This window comes from Psammomys obesus, unplaced genomic scaffold, assembly GCF_907164565.1.
Source record: "Psammomys obesus unplaced genomic scaffold, mPsaObe1.curated_primary_1811, whole genome shotgun sequence".
NCBI lineage: Eukaryota > Metazoa > Chordata > Mammalia > Rodentia > Muridae > Psammomys > Psammomys obesus.
Genome location: NW_026590701.1, coordinates 4,183,297 through 4,199,806, shown reverse-complemented (window position 1 = coordinate 4,199,806; position 16,510 = coordinate 4,183,297). Strand labels below are relative to the sequence as shown.

Sequence of the window (16,510 nt, the reverse complement as noted above, 5' to 3'; positions counted from 1 at the left end):
TCACGACTTTTTATTTGCTAGTTCACAGCAGATTTCTTTCTGCGCTGGTACACAACACTAGTCTCTTAGACCGCTTATCTTTTTTTTTTTTAATTTTCTTAATTTTTCTTTATTCTTTTTTTTTTGAATTTTATTTTTTTCTTATCAGTTACATTTTATTAATTCTGTATCCCAGCCGTGTCCTGATCCTTCATTCCCTCCCAGTCCCTCCCTCCCTCCCTCCTCTCCACCATGCCCCTTGCCAAGTCCACTGATAGGGGGGACCTCCTCCCCATTCATCTGATCCTGTTTTATCAGGTATCTTCAGGACTGGCTGCAAAGCTCTCTGTGGCCTAACAGGACTGCTCCTCCCTTGGGGGGTGGGGAGGCCAAAGAGCCAAGGACCACTTATCTTAAGTGAAATACAGACTCATTTCTCAGAACAAACCAGTCTCCCTATCTCCAAAAGAACAGTTTCAAAAGCAACATGAGACACGATGAATCTTTTATTTCTTGCATGGTATGTGTGTCTTACTTCAACATGATACTATTTAATTAGTAGGGCTGGCACTCTTGAGTCACCTAAAAAACCACCCATACCCAATCTCCTAGATAAACCCAGGACACTAGTGAGACACACTGTTGTTATGCCATTTCTCAACAGCATATTTCTGAGAATTAGAATATTGCAGAGGATCAAAGTTTAGTTCCCACCATTCAAGTTGAGGGGCTCAAAACAGCCTGTATGGCCAGCTCCAGGAGATGGAGAGTGCCTCTCCATGAGTCCTATCCTGGACTCTGTAAACAGGAAGAAATCAAAGAAGTCAACTTGTCTAGTTCTTTCTGTGTGCTATGCTATGTGATTAATATTGTTTATAGGGGTTTACCTGAGTTCACTCAATAAAACTTGGTGTTGGAATGGATCTGTGCCTATCAGTCTCAAAGTTCACTCCCTTCCTGGTACTCCACAAAAACAGAGAGATATGACATTGGGTGAGGAATGATGTAGAGGAATGTGGGCCTTTCCATCTGTTGCATAGTAGCACATGGAAAGTCATGATAAGCCTTGCTGCATGACGAAAAATAAATGTCACCCTTGAACAATTTATTACCACCTTGAGCTAACTATACCACAAGAGTTTTATAACAATTATTCCAGTACTCCATAAGAGACATGTAGGATTACAGAACTTTTATGGATACCCAGAACCAGAGCTTTATCTTTCATATTTGGGTTTTCACATCCATGTTAAGAAAAAATCCACTAGTTTTATGCTGGAAGGTGCTGAAAGCTTTAAGAGAAGACAGTCTTTGATGATCGAAACTGAGAATTTTATTCTATGAGTTGTGACTTTAGAAATTAAGGGAAAGAACTGTGAGAAATTTGAAGAGATGTTTGCATGGATAATGTCCCTGCTGTTCAAGCATGAGGACCTGCCCATGTTTGGATTCCCAAAACCTACACAAAACCTGAGCAAGTCTGCATGTGTGTATAACTCCAGTACTGGTACATCTCTGGAGGATACTGGCCAGCCAGTATAACAAAAAAATGAGCTTCAGGTACACTGACATACTTGGTCTCAAAACATGTGATAGAAAGTTACTAGATGTCAACTTCTGGGCTCTTCACACACACAGGCATGAAAGATCATTTATCTGTAAACACACACATACAGGGTGGAGGGAATAATACAGAATAGAAATTAGCTATTAAGTAGAAGAATAAGAATAGAGAAATAAGCAAGGTATGAGGTTTTTTTAATGAATTGGTTTGTTGATGGTGGGAAAGTGAGTTTAGTGTAAATCCAAATGAAACTTGTTATTGGGTAGCAAACAGAGCGTGTATAATCAGAGGTTGTGGTGGAAGAGTATGTCTTGATGGACACTAGAAAAAAATTAAGTAGGTCATATAAAACATGAAAAACCATTTTAAAAACAAACAAAAGAACAAAAAAAGATAACAACGTATGAGTTACTCTGTTGAACCTTCAATGTTTCCACCGTGGCAAAAGAGAAACAACTTAACCCAGAGAGGCAGAGCTACTAATGCTGAGGAGATTATGAAGAATGCTTATTCTTGGTTCTCAAGTTTTTTTTTGTATGAAAACAACCTGGGAGATTTTCCCAGGCATCAAAACACCATTAGCAGAAATCAGCTCTAAGGTTTAAAAAGCTTCTGGGACATGCACACACACCTTGTGCTAGAAAACCATATACAATTTAGAAAGTCTTATCATTCAGACAGAAAGAAGAAATGGATTAAATATACATTTGGAATTAGGTTTCATTTGCACAAAGAGTATTAAAGTTTAACCACTTGTTAACTTAATAGTTTATCATAAGGGAAAAAAAAGAACTTTGGACACTGGTCAATGTCATAGAACAAAATCATAAGCATTTGTTCAAGTAAATCTACTAAATCTCAGTAAAATGTTCTTTGCCTTTCTATGATACCCTTGTTCCTTGACACAGTTGTTACAATAGGTAGATAAAGGCTGGGGAAATGACTCTGTACTGATGTGGGGGGAGGGGACTAGCAAACAACCAGGGAGGATTGCTGCAGTCATTCTATGGCTGCAGTATTAACTAGAACAGTGATCAGATTGAAGACATTTCTCCTATATCCCTAGTGGCTGGAGGCAATACAGCTGCTTTTTGTTCCAGAAGATGGTTGCATGCTAGTTCCATCCCTTGCTACATGAATGGCCTCACATACACAGATAGTAAAACAGCCAGGGGAAATGTAAAGCCATGAATTTAACCCATGTAAAACCGTAAAACAGCATTGTTAGGTCCATGCCTAAAACTAAGCTATATAAGATGACAATATCATAAAGGAGGGAAGAGGGAACATCTGCAAAGATGCAACATTTGTGCATTTCACTATAATTGAGTAATCATTAATTTTAAACAGATAATAAGACATCTATTATAATCAGTAAACTAATAATTAATAATTGAAAGAAATAGCAAAACACCTAGGAAAGGAGCTAAAGTGTTAAAAGAGGCTCAAGTACACAAAAAGGACATTTGTTCAACCATGTTTGTAGCAGCTTTATTTGTAATAGCCAGAAGCTGGAAACAGCCCAGATGCCCCTCAACTGAAGAATGGATGCAGAAATTGTGGTACATCTACACAATGGAATATTACTCAGCAATGAAAAATAAGGAAATCATGAAATTTGCAGGTAAATGGTGGAACCTGGAAAGGATCATCTTGAGTGAGTTGTCCCAGAAGCAAAAAGACACACACGGTATATACTCACTCATATAGACATTCAACATAGGACAAACCCACTAAAATCTGTGCATCTAAAGAAACTAAGCAAGAGAGAGGACCCTAACTAAAAACGCTCAATCCCCATCCTGAAAGGCAAAGAGGATGGACATCAGAAGAAGAAAACAGGAAACAACCTCGGAACCTGCTACAGAGGGCTTCTGAAAGCCAGAAGAAGAAAACAGGAAACAAACAAGGAACCTACCACAGAGGGCCTCTGAAAGCCTCTGCAGTATAGACTGTCAAAGCAGATGCTGAGCCTGATGGCCAACTGATGGTCAGAGTGAATGGAATTTTATGTAAGAAGTGGGAAATAGTAAGAGCTGGAGGGGACGGGAACTCCACAAGGAGAGCAACAGAACAAGAAAAGTTGAACACAGGGAACTGCCCAGAGACTCATACTCCAACCAAGGACTATTCGTGGAGATAACCTAGAACCCCTGCACAGATGTAGCCCATGGCAGTTCAGTGTCCAAGTGGGTTACCTAGTAATGGGAAGAGGGACTGCCTCTGACATAATCTGATTGGCCTGCTCATTAATCACCTCCCCCTGAGGGGGGAGCAGCCTTACCAGGCCACGGTAGAGGACAATGCAGCCACTTTTGATGAGAAGTGATAGACTAAGATCAGAAAGAGGAGGAGAACCTCCCCTATCAGTGGACTTGGGGAGTGGCATGCATGCAGAAAGGGGAGGCAGGGTGGGATCGGGAGGGGAGGAGGGAGGGGCTAATGGGGGATACAAAGTGAATAAAGTGTAACTAATAAAAGTTAAAAAAAAACTTCACAGTGTAAATGTACAACAACAACAACAACAAATATGTATGCAGCATAAAAAGGCAGGTAAAGAGAAACAAATAACACAAAGAAAAACACCAAACATACAAATTACAAAAGAATGTTAGGAGTTGGCATCAAGATGGTTGGGTTGAAAAAGTGTGTCCAAGAAATGAAAGTTATTCCCTTGGCAACTTAGGGTAGAAAGGTAGAAAGGACTTCAGTGTGTCTTCAGGCAAACCAGAGTCCTCTTTCTTAAGATAGGTATAAGGTAAGACTGTGCAAAATGAGATTACTTCATAGAACGGTGAGTTAGTATTGACTGATCAAGCCATGGAAAGGGGAAGTGGCCTTTTTACATTCATGTACTCATTATACACATTCCATAAACACTTCACCGTGTTTGTCTCAGAACACCTGCATTAAACAGTAGACATAACAAAAGCGACACCAGTCAAAACATTTCTCGCAGTATTCTCCTCTGGCTCAGGACAAAACAACAACGGTGGTAGGCTCTGTTGTGGGTCACAGCATGCAGAGACCTGCAATTATGGCCTTCAGAAGGGCAGATGATGTTACTGCTTGCAAACAACTGACAGTGACAAATAGACATGGCACATTCTTCCTTGTGCTTGTCAAAATGATATAAAATGTGTGTTGGCTTCTTGTATTAAACATCTACTGGCTTGCTCCCATTGATATCAATATACACCGTTGTTTTAAAGTACGGACGATTTACTGACAGTGATACTTAACATCAGCACTGAGTGCTGACTCAGAAGCTGAAGCTTTACAGCATCACTGAAACCCAAACAGGAAGATGGTTGGCAAGGATGATTTGAACCTCTGATACTCCTGCTTCAACCCCAGTGCCTAGATTACAGGAATGAACCACTGTCTTCTGATTTATGTGATGCTGAGAATCAAAGCCAACACTTCATGCATACCATGGCAACCACCCTAACTAAGATCTGTAGTGCTCTGGGAGCTTGATATCCAAATGTTAATTCACCCTTTAAAATCTCTAATTTATGAGACTGACGCGTTGCCTACTGCGCTAAGGAGGCAAGTTAAAATCTCTAATTTAAACACTCTAACAGTCATCCAAGCCCAAACGAAGACACACCCTTAATCTCGACATTTACTCAGTAACAAGGACCTCCCAGCATCTCTTATATGCACATCTTTCCCATCCTCCTACTTTCCGTTGCTTTGGTCAGTTCTGCCTACCTCCTGGAAGGGTAGCTGGCCTTCAGTTACTTCACCTTGCCTCAGTGTTAATCCAGTCTTTGTGCTGCTGTCAAGGTGAACTTGTTGATGGTGCAAACTCCTTTATTTGAAATGGGAATGGTTTTCTAAGATTCAAATACTAAAATTTGAAACCCTTAATACAGTATAAAAGCCCCTGACTCTCCCGCACACCTCCCCTCTACTGAATGTATTGGCTTATGTCTCCAGTTCTCAGTTACACTTTCATGCCTGTAAAAGTATCCTTTTAATCTCCCTGTCCTCTGTCATGCTCTCTCTGTGCAACCTGGTAGAAGTGCAAGTAGGAAAGAAAAACACCTGTTGGTTTTTCAAGCCATGCTCAGACATCACCCCTTCGCTTTCCTTCCTCCAAGCTCAAGGCTGTGTCACACCTTGTATTTGTATCTGATTTCCTAAAGATATCAGCAATTTAATTGTTTCCATTTAAGTCAGGAATCATGTCTGATTCACATCTCAAAATCATAGATATGTCATTGCACAAAAGAAAAATACAGTCAATATTTGCTGCAGGAGTAATACACTTCTCTGTAGTTTTGTAATTTACACTAAGTTCCTCTTTCCAATCAATAATGAAAGACTCCAGGATCTTTTATGGTATATGGGCGGTATAGTCAGAGTTTCTACAGCAGAGGCATCTTACTTTCCCAAGAAGTCACTGGAAGGATTTTCTATTACAGCATATAAAAAGCAGATATATATTTAACATGAATTCATTATTATTTAAATTATGATTTGCTAGTGTATAGTATGTACAAATGAGAAGGAATTTATATACTTTTACCCGTTTACTCCTTCTTGAATTTTCTTACCAACATTTTGTCACAGAAAAGGTGCTGTTCATTTTCCAATGACACTCAGTGTTCAATTAGTTAACCTGTTCTAGTCTGTCAACCCAATGAGACATCTATGTGCTTCTGCATGCTATCACTGTACATGAGTGTTTACATGGACGTGTATGGATACATACACACACACTCAATTTATATCACACCATATCTTCCTAACACAACAGATGTAGAAGCTAAAGTTTTCAGACTTACTTAAAAACATAGAGCTTAAACACTGAACAGATCAAATATTCTTCTTCATTCCACTAAATTAAAATAATTCAGTCTTAACGCTTTGATTTATTCAATTGCCTTTCTACACTTATTCCTTGAAGCATTAATTAAATGCATTCTTTCCGTGATGTAGTGTACTGGTGTCATCTCTCTGAAAGAAGAGCACAAACCCACATCCCCTGACTTTGTGTACTCTGTCTGGTCAGCGCAGTCCAGCATTCCCTCCTCTAGATGACTGATACTGTTCATGTGGATGCTCTTACGCACTGTTTTTTCAGTGTTTGTAGTTTATTAATTATATCCCCTACAATAAAGCCGCACCAGTCTTCACGCATGTCTCTGGGTTATGATCAGTCAGGAAGCCACACTGAGTTTGCAACTTGTAACATGCAGCTTCCTAGTCCAAGTTCCAGCTTGGCTTCATTGACATTTTTCCTAAAAGCCTCCTTTGCAACTAAGTTAGGTAGCATGAAAGGTAGAAATAGAGATATAAATTATATAAAAGATATAAACGCAGGATATGCAGGCTGGAGAGATGGTGCTGCAGTTGAGAGCACGGGACGTTCAACCCAGCACGCACACAGTGGCACACAGCCACCTGTGACTCCTTTCCACAGGATCTGATACCCTCTTCCAACATACCCCACAGGGACCAGGCACACACATCACAAACAGAAAAACACGCAAGGCAAAACATTCATGCAATAAAAGTGAATAAAGATACAAAATTAGAAACATGTTTCATGACACTTTGTTGTGCACAGCCTAAACGCAAGCCATGGCACATTTTTCATGCTCTTTGAGAAAAACACCTCTTGACTTCACTGTCCTAAAAAGAAGGCCACAAACTATAAGTAAAAATAATTTGATTAGGCTGACACCGATGTTGAGAAGAATATTTATTTCTTATTATTGAAAAATACATAAAAGGTCAACATTTGCTGAGGTGCTGGTTTTCCTTAATACAGCTGGTATTGTAAGAAATGAAGAAATGCATCTCGCATGTTTAGCAGTTTACATTCTAAGGCATTTAGGCTTAGAGCAGCAGCTCCACGTATTGAGGTGCACTTGATACAGTTTAAATACACTGAGGCACACCAGAGCAGCAGCAGATTTGGAACCACACAGGAAACTGTTCGCATGCAACTCAATCTCAGGACTTCATATTCCCTTTTCCCACCCCCGAAACCTGTGCATTTTTAGTTGTTCACAGAACACCAGCAAATTATCTACTCCTCAAGAGTTTGCGTACAACACCACCATCAACGGGCACATCATATATAATGATGTCATGGATAGGTGCTGGCTCTTACCAATATGAGGCTCTGGTAGGAAAAACACTAATTTCCGAAGGCACAGTGGAGACAGGTTTAATGTATTAAATATAACATAAATCATTCACAATAACAAGTTTAGTGTTTCCGGGAACTTTTGTTAATACAACACAGTTGGTCACACAAAATACAAATGCTTCTGTTGATTTGTCTTGGCAACTCAGATACATCAACAGTGCTAACAGTTTAACAGCTTTGTTCTCATCTGACAGAAAATAATGGCAGTTCTGCAAGGCAAATGTTAAACCTGACCGTATGTATTTATTAATTCCACAGTGTTTTGACAGATCAGAAAGGATGGAATCAGAGGATGCTGACACGCTCACTGAGGGCTTTCATTTCTCTCTCTTCAGCCTCAGGACTGTTGCTGTGGCTAGTGTTCAGACTGACCAGGTGTGCAGGGTACTGCAGGCCCTGCTCGCCCGCGAACTGCTCCCACCTCGAGTCATCGCTCTCGTGGGTAATATAGCGTTCTCCAATTCTGCATTCCAGCTCTCGTAAATCTAACCAGGTCTGATAGTCCTGAAGAAGAAATTAAAATTTTCACCACAGAGATCACTGCAACTCGACATGCTTCTCCTATGTTGGCAGTTCTTACAGTCCGTGAGGTGACCTTTCCTGTCTGTTCTCTCAGTGCTGCCTCCACTCCCCAGGCAGCACCAAGGCATCCCATTTGCTCAACCTTAGACCGTACATGCTGCTTGTAAGATGCCATGGCTCCAAGCATGGATAATTAATGCTTGTAGTCAAGTAATTAGGAAAGTTAACACTGCTTTGCAGTGTAATGGCAATAAGTAATCCTTCATTAGTTCAAAATACCATTTTCTAAACTTCAACATTCAATGCGGAAATAGCAAATATTTTAGAGAGTGCACACCCATAGACATTTGCATTGGCATGTATTTATATTCACGCATCGTATTCTGAGGCTTGAAATACAGCTCCCAAATGAGACTAGTGCATGGGCAGATGGGCATCTACTATGTCATGGATCAGGATTGAGTATACAGATGCTTTCTAAATCTGGTCTTCTGAGTTCTCATATGACCCTTTACATACATACATACATACATACATACATACATACATACATACATACATACATACATATAGTGTGTGTGTGAGGTGGACTATGGGCATGTGTTGTGTGCATGTGTATGCCTTTATCAAGTCTTCCTGGTAGAAAGAGGGATATTTAAAAACACTGAGCTGTTATTAAATCCCAAGAAGTCACTTACATTTTGGAAAAATAATGTTAGGGTAACTACACCTGTATAAACATGACAAAAGATTTCTACAGATAATATCAAAATCTTACGTGAATAATTGGAAGCATACCCAAGTAAGAAAATCCAGGGATGACTTTACCTGCAGCCAAGGGTGACTCAAGGTCTTATCCACACTGTAACGCTTTCTCATTTTCACTTGTAGCAAGTTATTGATAAGATCAATGGCTGAAAATTAATTGTTAAAATTATTGTTACAATAGTTACAAACATGTAGTGAATATGTAATTCATTTAGAGTCTCGGTCACATCTGCTGTTCTAGAGATGTAAACAGCAGCATATTGGTAATAGTAAAACATGAAACTAATAACCTGAGTATTCTAAAGCCTCAGTCTTCACTTTGTTTTGGATAAAAAGTAAATCAAGTTGGAAATAATGGGGTGAGTATTTTAATTTATTGCTCAATGTGAATTTAAGTTTGGGTAGTTTATAATATGTTTTTTAATTAATTTATTTTTTATTAATTACAATTTATTCATTTATCTCAGCTGTAGCTCCTGCCCTAGTCCCCTACCAATCCAACCTTTCCTCTCTCTTCTCCTCCCATACCCCTCCCCAAGCCCACTGATAGGGGAGGTCCTCCTTCCCTTCCATCTGACCTAGCCTATCAGGTCTCATCAGAACTGACTGCATTGTCTTCCTCTGTGGCCTGGTAAGGCTGCTCCCTGCTCAGGAGAGGTGATCAAAGAGCCAGCCATTCAGTGTGTCAGAGACAGCCCCTGTTCCCCTTACTAGAGAACCCACTTGGACACTGAGCTGCCATGGGCTGTTCTTTTATGTATGAATTTTAATATATGTAATTTTAAATGTCTTTAACAAATATGATACGACTACTATTCAGGAGATGAAATTGCTTATTTTCTCATAAAATGAATCCAATATTTGAATAGATATAAAGGGAATTGCAGGTTTCACTTAGCTAGATTTGGTAAGTCAAGAGGCTGAGGCAGCAAGGTACACATTCAAGGCTTGCCTGAGCTACAGTATGAGATACAGTTTTAAAACAAATACAAAATAAAATAAGGGAAACAGTTGATTAAAGTATATATATATATATATATATATATATATATATATATATATTTACTTTATATATACATATACATATATATATATGTCTACATATATGTATATGTGGACATCATATATTCCAGGAAAAACAGCACAACATGAATCATGTCTCAGCATATATGTAACCTAAAAACATACAGTTCTTTAGGAAATGACTTTATCTTTGAAAATTTTCTCTTGCTTTTTCAAATGACAATAAATTAAGATTTATATTGACCACCATTGCATTCCTAGTACAAGACAAGTATTGGGCTCTGAAGAGTTAGAATCCCTGTTCAGTCTCATCCCCTGCCTATGTGGGGCTCCTGTGCCCAGAATTTTGAAGAAAGGGTGATTTCTCTATGTCAGTGCTGTATAAAGCATCTAACTGACACATGTGCTAGCAGTATCTGCACTTAACTTCTGGGGACTGTATTTTCTACCCCCACCACATTTCACTGTTAATTTAAATCTTCCTTTTGGGACTCATTTTCATGACTTCTGTATTTCACTTTATTGGCCCCCCTCAAAAGAAAGCATTCAAACAATACCCACATTTGTCCTGGGGCTTCTCTGACCTCTAGCCTGCCCCAGGCCTGAAATCTGACATGTGGATTTTTCTGCTAAAAGCCTTAATATTTGAAAAACTTATAATTAACTCCCCAAAGTTCCCCCGACTGCCAACTTTTAATACAGACGTTCTGGAGATCTCCAGTGTCTGATTCCTACCAACTTGTATGGCCTTAAAAATCCAGACTGACAAAAGGGCCAAAGTAACAAACTGCAACATTCAGTCTAAATAGATTCAAAATCTTCTGTTATTAATCAAAGGAAATTAGGTCTTAGGATCTTTTGGCATCTAGGAGTTTCCCTATGATTCCAATACTTATAATGTTTTCCTACACTGAAGAGCTACACAATTGGCACCAACTTTTTGATTAGGGAAATTAAATGCAACACCACATATTTAAAGGCCACCTCTGCCTGTCAACCCTGCTGTGGAGAGGGTACCTGAGGAAGCACGGTACTTAGTACAGTTTCAGAGCCCAAGCGTGTGTTTTGTGTGAGCTTTTGCAAGTATAGTTCTCCAGTGTACAGTGCGTTGGGCACAGAATTTCAAATATCCATTCATATGATTTACTTGCTGGTGAGAAAAATGCACCTTCCATTCCGGCTGCTGTGAAGTCAGGGAGCAAAAATGGAGGACAAGGGGTGACGGGAGCGCTCGTGTGCTACGGCAGGCACTCAGCAGCATTACACTTCCTCAAGCACCACAGGACATAAGTACACATTATTAATTCACTCATTCTGCCCTGAATTCTATAATTAGGAAGGTGGGGGTACAGTAACTCAACAAAAGGTCTGGTTTGTGTCCAAATGGGCCCCAGCGGTGAACCACACTGCCTAATGGCTAGGGAAGTCCTGGCAGAGGAGAAACTAGAAGTGTCTACAGGGAAATGGAAAATGTGAAGATGGAAAATTGTTCTGAATGGAGCATATGATCCCGGGCTTGCCTGTCACAGTCCCCTTGTGACCTGAATAAGCACAGCAAAGCAGCAAGGTACTTCTGAGAGAAAGCACTTTAGGCTGCAAGGGGAGAGGTAGTCGGGTAGAGTGCGGATAAATGTGTTTCTGGCTCCTAAGAAACAGAGTGCAAACCAAAACCCCACAAATGTACGAATTCCCAGTTAACATTACTGCTTTTTGTTACTCAGTAAAATAAGTTCATTTCTGGTTTTGAGACCACTGCTTCCTTATCAAGACACCTTGGGAACGCTCAAAACAATTCCATTAATCAAGTTCCATAAAAGGTAGCCTTAACTGCATGACCCAACATATCTTCCCATAAATCAATTGTGCACGCGTGTGCTTGTGTATGTGTGCCTGTGTGCAATGCCACACCTACCTTTTTACACAGTTTCTGAATCTTGACCTCAGGTCCTATGCTTGAGAAGCAAGTCTGTATTTCAAAGGAGATTCTAAAATTCCCTTTCCCTCCCTTCACTGCCCCCTCTTTTCTATTTACAAGCCATATCTAAGCTGATAAAATAACTGGGAATAAGAGTTTATCACATCTGGGCACGGTAGTTCACGCCTGTAATCCCAGCACTTGCAGAGGCAGAGGCAGAGGCAGTAGGATCTCTGTGAGTTTGAGGCCAGCTTGGTCCATAAAGCAAGTCCAGGACAACAAGGGTACACAGAGAAACTGTATCTTGAAAAGCAAAAAACCAAACCAAACCAAACCAAAACAGTTTATCACTTGGGGATGGAGAAGTGGCTCAGTTAAGAACACATCTGTTCTTCCAGAGGACTCGAGTTTGCTCCGAGCAGCCATGCTCAGTGGCTGATAATTGCTTGTACCTCCAGTTCCAGGAGATCCACTCCCTCTCCTGGTCTCTAAAAGCACCTGTGCACAGTGGCATATACAGGCACACACAAATGAATTTAAAAAACGAAGGCATTTATCATATGTATGTATCAATTACTCATTTATTAGTCTTGTCACTGAATATTTTCTAAGTAACACCTGTTGGGATCTAGTTTGCAATGTCAAAGTCACTGGCTCATGTCACTCCCGTCTTGCACAGATTACAAACTGACAACTCAACTCTTAACTTTCTGCTCAATGAAAAGGGTTTTTCTTTCCTACGTTACCTAGACTTTCCTATTTGTATCTTAGACGTTTTAAATGGAGAAGCTGTTGGACACAGCAGCTTTTCAGTCTCTCTCAGCCTCCTATGTAACAATGGCTCTAGTAGTCTATTAGATCGCAGTCATTTTACAAAGACTTCTAGTAATGTTAACATCCTTGTTAACATTTTGAGCAAAATTTTGCTCAGTATTGGTGGCCAGTTTGATTTACATGCAGGCACACAGGCATTCTTCATATGACCTCGGAGTAAAAGATTTTATTATTGAAAAGGTTACATTCATGTCTGATTTAGTATAGTAATAGTCCTATGAGATGTGGCTTCGATCTCCATTTCTAATGGAAAAAGGCAAGCCGCAGTTCCGGAAGAGGGCGGCTTGGTCAGAGTCAGGTGGCTGTGAAGCAATGTGCTGAGGCTGCAGCCCCGCGAGTCCAGTCACAGGCTGTGTGTTACAAGACACAGCACACAGGAGCCATATTGTTCTGTATGTGTGCTGTTAGTAACCAATGACGTCTTCATTTCACAATTTTATAATTGTTTTCTACTCCTGAACATTAAATTCTTCATTCTGTTTCTAGAACACTTTTGAATATTGAATTCAAGGCTTCTTATGTTTCACTGTAACTGAAGCCCACAGCTCAGCCATCAGAGAATATTCTGAATATGATAGAATTTCATTTTGTCAGGTTTTGTTTTTGTTTGTTTGTTTGTTTACCCTTCCACATGAAAAAGCCCATTTGCTATATGTAATCTCATTATTAGAACTTTTTTTTTTTTTTTGACAAAGCACAGCACTTTAAACATAGAACTTTCTGGCTATATCTTAAATCATGCTTCTAACTACCAGGAGTATTCATTATTTCTTGAGCACATTTTTCCTACTGCAATGTTCCCATCTAGTTTGTACTTGATTATCCACAACAGACTATCATAGGAGGTTTCCCAACTCACAAAATACATCATTGTGATCAAGACATATCCGTCCTTGATGCTACTTTCTCTCCCAATCTGGATGTCCTACTTGAAAAGAAGGTAGCTATTATGACATGAGATCCCTGGTAAAACAATTCTGATAAATACTGACTTTAGTCATTTCCTCTAAAGACCAAGATTTGTTTTCTAAATGTTTAAAACCAGTTAGTTATTTACTATAGGAATCTGTCAGAAATAGTCTGAGATTCTTGGTGAATGAATTCTGTATCAACACTCCTTTTATGAAATTTAGGCAACTGTGGCCTGTTTTACACACCTTAGTATCTCTCTCACTTCAGTCATGGATCACTCAAAAGTACACTAGCCATAAGCCCACACTGGTTAGCTTCTTAAGAGATTCAAGATGTATCTGTCTCTCATCTGCTACTGAGAGTTCATAAGGGCACCCTCCATGTCCTCCCTGGTTCTAGTTCCCAGCAGACACTGCTGTGAATATTTCACTACCCACCAACACACACACACACACACACACACACAAAGACAAAGAGAAGAAAAGGGAATGGCACTGACAAAATAGAAATTCCAGGGAGAACAGTCTTCCAAAGAGGGGCCTGCGGAAGGTGGCCCTGCAAATTTCATTGTTCTTAAAAACAGAATAATACCCACTGTATATTGTATATATGTACTAAGTTTCCATTATCCACTCATCAGTTGATTGCTATCATGGCTATTTCCAATTTCTGCCTATAATGAATAGAGCATCAATAACGATGTATGAGCAAGTATCTCTATAGAGAGATGTTAGTGTTAAGTTTTAGATATGAGTGTTTCAGTCAGAGTAACAAAGAGGTTAAATAGTTAACAAAGGGCCATAGGTGAAGAGGGTTCCTCCAAGGAAGGTGGAATAGAATATAGTGTTATAAAGAGATAGAGAAGAACTAGGAGAATTAAATAAGGAGAGAAATGGAAGGGCAAGGTATATAGGAGAAAATATGGGAGGGGACAACTAATAGTAAAGACCTCTTATATGAAAAGGCATATAAAATCCCACTAACTCTGGAAATTTCCTAAAATATATATGTGTATGAAAGGACTCTACATAAACTCACCATATAAACAATGACATAACTTGACATCTTATGCCACTAAGTAAAATCTTGTTGAGCTATTAGTTCAACAAGAACTGTAGATCTCCCCAAGAACATCACAGGCTGTTGCCAAGGCTGTTGCTTGCTTTCCAGAGCCTTATGGTAAAGCCTTCTTGCTAAAGACACAACTTAGTTATATCACCGAATATCAAGGAACCAAACTGGAGCTCAACTACAAGCTTTACGCCTTCTAAGTAGCATTCATAGTGTTGAAAGGTACTTTTCATGCTACTGGAGGAGAAAATAATCATCAATATGATTCAGTTACAAAGTCATCAAACTACAACAGCGACCTGTCTGGAAAATATGAGGCTGCAATAATGGCACAAGTGTAATTGTAGTTACCAATAGTTTTCAATTGTATTTAAGGCCTGTTCTGTTAGATAAAACCTGTACCTAAAACTGCTAAAGTGGCCATGAACCTAAGATTCAATAGGTCATAACCCCTAAGTAAAATTCTACTACAATTTTTCTGTTAAAGGAATACAGGAATAAAATGATTACTAATGACATATTCTGATGCCCACAGATCAGTGCATCAGTAAACTCTCATAAGAGAGGGTTTTTATTTTTAATTTTTGAAGTATACTGCAATTAACACAGATACCAGCGACTGGACAATATGTAAACAGTGAGAGACTTTGGAGTACTTAGCCCTAATTTGGGATGTCCGTATCTACCACAGAGGGCCTCTGAACGACTCTACCCAGCAGTGTGTCAAAGCAGATGCTGAGACTCATAGCCAAGCTTTGGGCAGAGTGCAGGGAATCTTATGAAAGAAGGAGGAGATAGAAAGACCTGGAGGGGACAAGTGCTCCACAAGGAGACCAACAGAACAAAAAATATGGGCATGGGGTGTTTTCTGAGACTGATACTCCAACCAAGGACCATGCATTGATATAACCTAGAACTCCTGCACAGAAGTAGCCCATGGCAGCTCAGAGTCCAAGTGGGTTGCCTAGTAAGGGGAACAGGGACTGTATCTGATAGGAACTCAGTGGCTGGCTCTTTGGTCACCTCTCCCTGAGGGGGAAGCAGCCTTACCAGGCCACAGAGGAAGACAATGCAGCCAGTCCTGATGAGACCTGATAGGCTAGGGTCAGAGGGAAGGAGAGGAGGACCTCCCCTACAGTGGACCAGGGAAGGGACATGGGAGGAGAAGAGGGGGAGAGCAGGATTGGGAGGGGTGGAAGAGGGGACTACAGTTGGGATACAAAGTGAATAAACTGTGATTAATATAAAAAAATAAAAACTAAAATTAAAAATAAATTAATAAATAAAACTCTTCTCCTCAAGACTCAGAGATCTACATAAAAGAGGAGGTAGAATAATTGTGAGAATCAGAAATGATGAAGTACTTCAAGGAAACAGCATCTTCCACAAACAACAGGACTGATGTACATGTGGACACAAAGAGACTATGGCAGCATGCCCAGGACTTGCACATCCTTAAACCAGACAAGAAGCCAGCACCAAAAGGGAGATATGTACACAAACTGCCATCCTTAACCAAGAAGCTGTTTGCAACTGATACCTGCTGGGAAAGGGAAAATAAGTTCTCTCCAGGGGAGTGTGCCTGGATGTATCAACCACACTCCAGGGCAGAAACTATGCGGCAGGAGTAGGTGTTCAATGTTAGTTTGGGTTTATTTTGGAGGGTGTGGGTACCTCTGTTTCACTTTGTTTTGGTATAATTTTTTATCTTATTTGTTTTGATTTTCAGGGTTTTGTAGTTGTTGAAAAAAGT

The 16,510-nt window shown here is 39.8% G+C and overlaps 1 protein-coding gene across 1 annotated transcript in view; it reads right to left on the bottom strand.

Annotated features, from left to right (window-relative positions):
• Positions 1–7,254: 7,254 nt before the first annotated feature.
• Prkd1 (protein kinase D1) overlaps positions 7,255–16,510 on the bottom strand; it is a gene marked incomplete at its 5' end in the record, with an annotated part of 352,974 nt that continues 343,718 nt past the window's right edge. The window contains 2 exons of the mRNA XM_055608587.1: positions 7,255–8,216; positions 9,063–9,148. Of these exons, the coding sequence (XP_055464562.1) occupies positions 7,998–8,216; positions 9,063–9,148 (305 nt within the window). The remainder of the gene's footprint in view (positions 8,217–9,062; positions 9,149–16,510) is intronic.